The sequence below is a fragment of the Volvox carteri genome (assembly GCF_000143455.1).
Source record: "Volvox carteri f. nagariensis unplaced genomic scaffold VOLCAscaffold_97, whole genome shotgun sequence".
In the NCBI taxonomy this organism is placed as follows: Eukaryota; Viridiplantae; Chlorophyta; class Chlorophyceae; order Chlamydomonadales; family Volvocaceae; genus Volvox; species Volvox carteri.
The window spans coordinates 112,825-123,273 of NW_003307640.1; the positions used below are offsets into that span (position 1 = coordinate 112,825).

The window sequence follows — 10,449 nt, forward strand, 5'->3', positions numbered from 1 at the left end:
CCTTGTGTTTGAGTTTGGTTTGCTATGGGACGCGACTGAGAAGCAAAACATCCTTGTGTTTGAGTTTGGTTAGCAATGGGACGCGACTTGCAAGCAGGACTTCCTTGTGTTTGAGTTTGGTTAGCTATGGGAAGCGACTTGCAAGCAGGACTTCCTTGTGTTTGAGTTTGGTTAGCTATGGGACGCGACTTGCAAGCAGAACTTCCTTGTGTTTGAGTTTGGTTTGCTATGGGACGCGACTTATAAGCAGAACTTCCTTGTGTTTGAGTTTGGTTAGCAATGGGACGCGACTTGCAAGCAGGACTTCCTTGTGTTTGAGTTTGGTTAGCTATGGGACGCGACTTGCAAGCAGGACTTCCTTGTGTTTGAGTTTGGTTAGCTATGGGACGCGACTTGCAAGCAGAACTTCCTTGTGTTTGAGTTTGGTTTGCTATGGGACGCGACTTATAAGCAGAACTTCCTTGTGTTTGAGTTTGGTTAGCAATGGGACGCGACTTGCAAGCAGAACTTCCTTGTGTTTGAGTTTGGTTAGCTATGGGACGCGACTTGCAAGCAGGACTTCCTTGTGTTTGAGTTTGGTTAGCTATGGGACGCGACTTGCAAGCAGGACTTCCTTGTGTTTGAGTTTGGTTAGCTATGGGACGCGACTTATAAGCAGAACTTCCTTGTGTTTGAGTTTGGTTAGCTATGGGACGCGACTTGCAAGCAGGACTTCCTTGTGTTTGAGTTTGGTTAGCTATGGGACGCGACTTGTAAGCAGGACTTCCTTGTGTTTGAGTTTGGTTAGCTATGGGACGCGACTTGCAAGCAGAACTTCCTTGTGTTTGAGTTTGGTTAGCTATGGGACGCGACTTGCAAGCAGGACTTCCTTGTGTTTGAGTTTGGTTAGCTATGGGACGCGACTTGTAAGCAGAACTTCCTTGTGTTTGAGTTTGGTTAGCTATGGGAAGCGACTTGCAAGCAGAACTTCCTTGTGTTTGAGTTTGGTTAGCTATGGGACGCGACTTATAAGCAGAACTTCCTTGTGTTTGAGTTTGGTTAGCTATGGGACGCGACTTGCAAGCAGAACTTCCTTGTGTTTGAGTTTGGTTAGCTATGGGACGCGACTTGCAAGCAGAACTTCCTTGTGTTTGAGTTTGGTTAGCTATGGGACGCGACTTGCAAGCAGAACTTCCTTGTGTTTGAGTTTGGTTTCTATGGGAAGCGACTTGCAAGCAGAACTTCCTTGTGTTTGAGTTTGTCAGTTTCCAAGTACTGCACCTGCAGCCTCATTTCACAGCAGAACACCCAATTCTAATCCTCCAACTGTGTTCCCAATCCTATGGCAGCGACCTCATCCTAAACTCGCGAAAGCCTGCAATCCCCGTCCTGTCGACCAGGGCCCCATCCCTGGCCAGGGCTCCCAATCCCCTCCTTGGTCAAGGTTGCAATCCCCATCCCTCAGACAGGGATCCCATCCCCATCCTCACCCCCGACAGCAATCCCCATCCCAAAAGTAGTGTAGCACGCCTAATCCCTAATCCTCGCCCTGGGCCCCACATCCCATCCTGACGTCGTCAACCCTATTCCCCATCCCGCCTGACCAGTACCTGCCCCCAATCCCCCATCTCTGCAACCCTCTGGCGAGCATGACCACAATTCTGAACGTCAGCGATTGTACCTTCAATGACAACATTTACTAGCTTTATATTCACTATCAGTCCAAGGATTTAATGAATGTATTGACTCAAGGATCAGTCTATCACAACGATAACGGCGAAGGAAAAGAAGCCAAACTAATCTTACACATTGTGAAAAGAAGAAGTCATATGTAATACACAGTATTTTCTATTTATCTACTGGGCGAAATACTGGCTGAACAGCGACGCAGATCGGTCGTGCGATGATGCCCTGCGAAATCTTGCCGCCGCCGAAAAGTGCGTAACAGCACTACCTACATTTTCGTTTTTATGACATTGTAAATCTGCATTTGATTAAGTTGGTTCACCACTTTTGGCAGGCAAAATGGACGCAGACGCGGAACACAGTGCTTTACCACACAGCATCAAGCACGCTACAAGGCGGAAGATCAATATGCTGTCATATACTTCAAAAGAAATTGTTGCAGATTCCGCTTAGCAGGTAGAGCCAGCGACGGATAGATTTCCCTTTAGGCCGTACGACTTGAGGGCCTTGTTCATTGGCCTTCTTCCCTATAGAGACTGTACGGCATCATTGGCCTTCTTCCCTATAGAGACTGTACGGCATCATTGGCCTTCTTCCCTATAGAGACTGTACGGCATCATTGGCCTTCTTCCCTATAGAGACTGTACGGCAGTATCATTTTTTACCTAAGAGGTTACCTTTTTAGAGTTAGAAAAGAGTTAGAAATTAGAGTTAGAAATAAAGGAAGAATCATTTTTTACCTAAGAGTTACAGCTTTTCAGAAATAACTAACAGCAACTACTACTACTATAAATTTTTGGCCGATCATTGGCGAGCGCAATAATGAGCGGTAGCAATAAGACCCGAACGTAATCTGTATGCAATCTGCAGACCCTACTGGGGGACAAGTCCGCAGGAGGCGTATCAACATGCAAGACGTTATCAACAGCAAGCCGGTTTGGGGGTCCAAGTACAGCCTGTCACGCTGACTAGTTGGACAAGGCTGTTTACTCTTCTGCGTGAAGGCATAATGACTTCACCAGGAGAGCAGCAAGAATGAAGTCGCCACTGCGACCCAGCTGTACGACAGCACCACAGAACCAGCCTTAGAAGATCCGGTCGCTTCGCTCCGTCGCATCTAAGCCAACAAAACGTTATCAACAGCAAGCCGCTTTGGGGGTCCTGGCTCAAAGTGAGGCCCACCCTGGAGTTAGTTGTTAAGCTTTCATGTTACTTCCTCATACAAACTGCTTCTCTAGTACTGTGATGTTTTATTGGTTATATTCATGCAAACTGAGCTGAAGTTGCAAGGCGCGAAGATGCTGGCCGCATCATGCCGCACCGCATTCCCAAGCCAGTATGCACAACTCTGAGAAAGTTTGCAGTCTTTATTGTTTTGTTGTGGCACAACTCCACGTAACTCTGCACATTATAGTGCATAGGAGCAATTCTTGCGCAGAAGTCCAAGTCGACTCAAAAGCATTCCAATTGGACTGTCTGGCTTGATGTAATGTTATCAGGTTGTTTATCGTAGCGCTTTGGCGCACCCAACGTGGAGTGTTGGCGCCGGAATGTGCAGCTGAACTCCTGCGCTATGAACCTGAACCAATGGTGCACGTTCCCAGCCATGGACATTTTGACAGAACACCCTTGTACGTTCTGCCATTCTAACCACAGCATTGTAATTTGTTGCTGTGGCCGTCCTTCGAACATAACAGTCCTTCCCCCCTTAGGACGCGCGATTTGCAATAGCAGCCAGTGTGCAATAGATACGTAGACCTCTGTGATGCGAGTTCTTCTCAGTCGAGATCCGCTTCAACGAGCGTTTGTCGCTTCAGTCTGCTTCGGAACGAACACAGCCGGGCGGAATTTGACGCTAGAGGAAATAAGCCATAGAGCAAGAGAAAAATATCTCGCGGAAATAGAAAATAACCCTGGTCATTCCCCTGATTTACGCCTAAAGAGAAAGCCGATATTACAGCACCTGTGTAAACGTGAGGAGTAGGTTTGTAGCTGGCAAGGGATGGGGATGGGACCCTGGCTGACAGCTTTCGGATCTGAACACAGCTGCAGGATGGGGATGGCCCTGGTCGAAGGGATTGGGAAGGGACCCTGGCTGGCAGGATGAGGATTGGGGGAACACAGCTGCAGGATGGGATTGGAAACCCTGGCCATAGGATTGGGGATGGGACCCAGGCTGGCAGGATGGGAAACCTGTCTCAAGGGATGGGATTAGCACCGGGCCCCTAAGATGGGAGATGGGAGTCGGTCACCCCAGCCAGGATGGGGGGATGGCTGACCACTACCACCCCCCGGGATTGGGGGATTAGACCGTTTTTGCAACCCTCTGGAGAGCCCAGCAGACTGGACCTAAGGGCGCCCTCACAGAGAAGAAGCCTCTTCTCAAACTTCAGCCTTGTGGCAAGCTCTTGTCCTCGCTCACTTAAATGAGGTCTAATGGCATAAACACCTGTAGTCAACGCTTTGTGTTGGCAGTGAGTCGCTGTTAGATGCTCAATGTCAAGCGCAGTAGTAATCGTTGTAAATCTGTACTTACAACAAAATGGAAGAACTATGGCATCTAAGATTAAGGAAGTGTATGCAGGATTTCTTGAGTGTCACCGGTCCACTGCATGCCGTACCTGGATTGTAGCATGCAGTCCGTCAAGGTTCCAGCTATGAAAGAGTCCAGAATGAAACTAAAGCTAATCTAAATTTCATGGATTGATTATGGCATCGAGTAAGACAAATGCTCCAAGGCTGTCACCTGTGAACCTGCCAGCAGCACTTAGTATGTGCCTTGAAAGGAATTCCAAGTGAAACCTCTCTCTGACACCTCTCTATCGACTTCCATGCCCAGCAGCATGCCAGCATACATGGGAAGTTGCAGTCTGAAGCCGGCACGGGAAACCCAAAACGCTATCACCTGAGCATCACATGATTGCTACCGCTCATTATTGCGCTCGCCAATGATCGGCCAAAAATTTATAATAGTAGTAGTTGTTGTTAGTTCTTTTTGAAAAGCTGTAACTCTTAGGTAAAAATGATTCTTCCTTTATTTCTAACTCTAAAAAGGTAACCTCTTAGGTAAAAAATGATACTGCCGTACAGTCTCTATAGGGAAGAAGGCCAATGATGCCGTACAGTCTCTATAGGGAAGAAGGCCAATGATGCCGTACAGTCTCTATAGGGAAGAAGGCCCATGAACAAGGCCCTCAAGTCGTACGGCCTAAAGCGAAATCTATCCGTACTGGAAGTGTGATGTTAACTACTTATTGAAAGATGGTGAACTCAATTGGTACTTGCATGCTTCTGAATAAGTCATAACAGAATTCTGTTATTACTATTACAGGCTAATTCGATTTAGCCTGTCCTGTACATACAGACAGGAGTTGTGAAGAACAATGCTGACAGTGCGAGCTGGTGGTTCGAAATGTCTAGCTTGAAGACAGCATGAGAGATTCTTTGCTAGTAAAACCTCAAGTAGATGGCTTAAGTGTGTAGCATATGTCTTTCAAATTTATAACAGGGTTTAAGGAAGGGGATTGAGTACATATAATTGTCACTTTTTAGAAAGGAACAAAACATGAACACATTGCCAGCATATGACCATTGGGAACATGACTGAATTTACATATATAAGTGGCAATTCATGATCCGTCATGCTTCGCAAGGAGCATGACAACTGTCATGACCATGACTCTGCCTCATGACCGGTAACATGACCGGTCATGAGGCCTCATGAGTGGTCATGAGGCAACATGACCAGATCTATGACAGGAAACCCCCCGCATGACCACATCCATGACCAAGTCTTTCCCCGAGTGCGTCACTGGCTCTACCTGCTAAGCGGAATCTGCAACAATTTCTTTTAAACCCTAAAACCCTAAAACCCTAAACCCTAAGTATATGACAGCATATTGATCTTTCGCCTTGTAGCGTGCTTGATGCTGTGTGGTAAAGCACTGTGTTCCGCGTCTGCGTCCATTTTGCCTGCCAAAAGTGGTGAACCAACTTAATCAAATGCAAATTTACAATGTCATGAAAGCGAAAATGTAGGTAGTGCTGTTACGCACTTTTCGGCGGCGGCAAGATTTCGCACGGCATCATCGCACGACCGATCTGCGTCGCTGTTCAGCCAGTATTTAGCCCAGTACATAAATAGCAAATACTGTGTATTACATATGACTTCTTCTTTTCACAATTTGTAAGGTTAGTTTGGCTTCTTTTCCTTCGCCGTTATCGTTCTGATAGACTGATCCTTGAGTCAATACATTCATTAAATCCTTGGACTGCTAGTGAATATAAAGCTAGTAAATATTGTCATTGTCGGTACAATCGCTGACGTTCAGCATTGTGGTCATGCTCGCCATGACCACGACACACTATGACGACGGGTGATCGCCTTAAGTCCGCGTCAGTTCGCGTAACGGTGCGAATCTTAGCGCTAGGTGCGAATGAGCATGCTTTTGTAACGCAAAGAGCTAACGCACAACGGCTATGAAAAAGCGGAAATCGGCCCTCCTGGCTAAAATTTTTAAATTTTATAATTTTCAGATTGTAAAGGTTCATTTGGAAATAAACTTGCGTCGTTTTGGTCGACTTAAGCAATTCAATCCGTGCGTATGTTGAAACGCGAAGCATACGCGCCTGTGTAGCAAGGCGATACGCATGCGATTCCATATTGCGATTCGTGCGTGTGGGAGACAATGCGTAAAGCAATACGCGTCCAATCGCACATCAAACGCATACAGTCCGCAAGGCTATTCACATGCGAATACATGTTGTGCGTATGAAGGCTGATTGCATACTTAACGCGGCCTAACACACACCAAACGCACACATGTCGCAACGCAATTCACATGCAAACAAATGTTGCATTTCAAGCGTATGAAGGCTCGTTGTGTCAAGTTTACTGCGGCCTAACACACCAAACACACACCAAACACACACCAAACACACACCAAACACACACCAAACACACACCAAACACACACCAAACACACACCAAACACACACCAAATACACACCAAACACACACCAAACACACACCAAACACACACCAAACACACACCAAACACACACCAAACACACACCAAACACACACCAAACACACACCAAACACACACCAAACACACACCAAACACACACCAAACACACACCAAACACACACCAAACACACACGATTTACTTTGATTAATCGCATGACATAACAATTCACATGCGATGTTTTATGTGTTGGTCGCATACTCAGTTCGGTAACCTTCACGCATTCTCATAAGAGAATAACATGCTTGGCAGCACTCAGGGGGCCCTTCTGCAAACGAGATCGCATCAGGCGCAGCCTTACATCGCACAACGATTCATCATACCATCAACAGATGCCAGAAAGGCGGCGGGACATATGCCGCATGCGAACACGCACGCAATTAGAACCCTGCTGGCTGTGAGGCAGTTGTGGGGACATGCCTGGGAGGCTGAAAGGGCTTCCAGACGCATAAATCGCATCAGGCACCGTCTTACACCGTGCCAACGATGTATGACACCATCAACTATTTGCCGAAATGTGGCGGGGAACGCTGCATCCAACACGCACACAGTTAACGCCGTGAGATGTGTCGGTGGCTGTGAGGCAAGTGGGGACATGCCTGGGAGGCTGAAAGGGCATAAATCGCATCAGGAGCCATCGTACGCTGCAACAACGATGCATCGTACCATCAACTAGTTGCCAGAAAGGCGGCGGGAACGCGGCTTGATCAGCCATGCTCGCTAGGCAACCATCATGGGGAAGGGATGTAAGGGTGTCCCCCTCTCGGATGGGTCGAACTACTCCCAGTGGCTCGGCGACTAAGGCGATTTCCTTGCAACATCCATGTTGAAGACTACATCAACACCCGTCGCCTCCGGGCCGCAACACCCAAGACACCCTGGAGGACGCACAGGCGCTCGGCTACCTGCATCTGTCCTGTGAACTGCCCATCAAGCAGTTGCTCAGGAATTGCCAGACCACTCTCGCCGCCGTGAAGCTCTTACAGCGACAGTTGTGTTCTGCATCCCAGGCCCGGCTGAGCCTGTTGGAGCCGCAGAAGCAGCTGAGCATGCACGATGGGAAGACAACCACTGACTTCGTTCAGCAGGCAGAGCAGCTCTGTAGCAATATAATTGTGGCCGGCGGCCAGTGGGACGAGAGCACGATGCACCACGCCATTCTCCATGGCCTGCCTCCGCAGTGCACCATCACCATCGAGTTCACAATGTATCAGCCCAACTTAACGAACCCACAGCTCGTGCTCATGCTGCATGAGAAGGAGAACAACCTTAAGACCCAAGCAAGCAAGACAAGCCTGGTGGGAGCTGTCGGCCCTGGCCGTGCTGCCAGTGGAATCGGCAGCACTGCTGGTGCTGCAGGCACCGTGGGGGCCGGCGACACCTGTCATTACTGCAGACAGCCTGGTCACTATGTTCACGAGTGTCCCGTTAAGCAGGTGGACGAGTCCGTCGGCCTTCACCGCAGCAACACATTCGAGCAGCTGCACGCCACCGGCAACATCAGTTGAGGCAGCTGCAACCGCCACTGTGACGGTGGCGGCAGGGGCACTGGCAGCGGCAATGGCGGTAACAGCAGGGCCGACGGAGCATGTGAATGTGGCCGTGCTCGATGCGGCAACAGCCACCGTGGTGACACTGCAGGCGGCAGCAGTGGCAGCGGCTCGGGCAGCAGCAGAAGCAGCTCACACCAGAGCCGTGCCCCACGTCTGTATTTTTTTCGGTCGTCTATATCCTGAAGACCCGTCTATTAGACGAGTCATCTACAATAGTTCATCTAAAGTCCAGTCGTCTATGCATGTCGTCTATAGTCGATTCATCTATTATAGACGAAGGATAGACGATGGGTAGACGGTGAGAGGAGTTCAATATGCTGGAGAGTGTCTGCTTGGGTTAAACCATGCCGCTGAGCTGATGTCTGTTCTGCATCAATGTTGGCAAGGTTCTGGCAGGCTAACACTGCCTGGCATGTAACGATTATCGCCATACTTACAAAACCCCAGCACATGCTGTGGGGACCAGGCAGTGCCCAGCCTCTCCCACTTCCTTACCACAAAACTGCAGCAGTTTGAGATAATTGGGCAGACTTCAGTGAAGCCCATCCCTCATCGACAAGCCCACAACAAAGGCTCGTCATGGTCCTTTATAACTGCAATGTCTGGCAACTTCCCAGCACAGGCCGGCTGGTTTTGAAAACTCTCACCAGCACAGGCTGTGATGAACAGCCATTCCAACTCCACCACCCTTGCCATGTATGCATGGATGCGTGGTGTAACACCACCCATAACCCGCAAGTCAATGCAAGATCATTAGCTGACAATAAAAGCTGTTGTTTAATATCCTTCTGCTTCCTGCCGAGTTGCACAAATCTGACCACAGCATTGCTGACATCCATTTTGGCGCCACGACATTAGCATATGCAGTTGGATATGCTACGAAATTCTATGATAGCTTATGAGCAACCGCAGAGCTTTTATCATTTTTGTCGGTGGTCTTGAGCAGCTGTGTCGTACTCGCGTCCCCTACGAGGGACGCGAGTACGGCAGATTGAAATTGAAGAAGATTCGTCTATCAGGGAAGGTTGTCAGCATTGCCCATCAGGCCTCGGTTTATCTGCTTAATTTAAAATCATGGATTCCACTTTTATTTTGAACCTTCTCGATGAAAATTGGTCGGCTTTTGAAGAGCAGGCAGTGTTTATCACGAAAAATGGTATTGCTTTTGATGCTGAGCTGGTAGCGGAACTTGTTTATGTAGTGCAGCCACAGCTAGTGAAGCAGTGCCCAGGCCTCGGCGAGACATTCTGCGCATTCCTGGAGGACGTTACAGCAAATCTATTTAGTGTAATTTCCTATAATTAGATAGTGACACAGGTGTCGCAATTACTTCACTGGTTATCACATGTGTTATCGAGTCAACGCTGCCTGGCTGCTGCGTTGCCGGTGGAGACGTCGCCAACAATGATAAATTATTCACAGACAATGAGCCAGTGGTGAATGTGGAGTGCAGGCAGAGTGTTCCTCTTGACGAGCCATCAATGGGCACGTTCGAGATGGGCGTCTCATAGCTTGGCCACCTAGACAAGTATGCAGAGGCAAATAGTGAAAAGCCACCTGAGAAAAGTTTGTCTTCAGAGGTGGAGACCTTCCTCGCGGCGAACCTCTCGGGTGCGTTTATACCAGCATTGGCCAGTGTTACCAGTGTTTACCAGCATTACTCACTGTTTCTAAGCATGCTGTTTTTGGTGCCTAGTTGATAGCAAGCCACAATGCTTACTGCAAGTTGAAATGTGATGCCTGCAGGTTGCAAGCTCCAGGAGTTTTTGCGCCTGTTCAAGCAGTTTCCAGGCGAGGCCTACACCCCATCTGCAGATACTTTGAAGGGTATCTACAATTCTTTGCGGGACTACCACCTTGGGAGCGACTTCGAGCACGTGGACATTGGCCCCAAGCTTGGCCTTCAGGACACAGTGGTCGTCTCTGTAAGGAATGACCCCATGGCTTTGGTAAAGGCCATGTTTGCAAACAAATCTGGCAGGGCTGTCCTCGGTCCGAAGCTGGTAATGGATCAGGATGGCCAGCGGGTTTTTAATGAGATGTGGACGGCGGAGAAGTGGATGGAGGCCAGGTAAACTTAGACTGGGGGTTGACATGCCCACAGGTAAACTTAGACTGGGGGTTGACATGCCCACAGACACATGTCAAACAAATTTGTGTCATGCCTAACGATGCAGTGCACCTGGGCCAAGCTGTCGCCCAT

General features: G+C 48.7%; 1 protein-coding gene across 1 annotated transcript; it reads left to right on the top strand.

The window, feature by feature from the left end:
• Positions 1-9,345: 9,345 nt before the first annotated feature.
• On the top strand, positions 9,346-10,317 carry VOLCADRAFT_108183 (uncharacterized protein; the record flags this gene model as incomplete). Its single annotated transcript, XM_002958516.1, has 2 exons — positions 9,346-9,857; positions 9,993-10,317. A coding segment is annotated over one exon (204 nt), but the record flags the coding sequence as incomplete, so codon positions are not given.
• Positions 10,318-10,449: the final 132 nt, after the last annotated feature.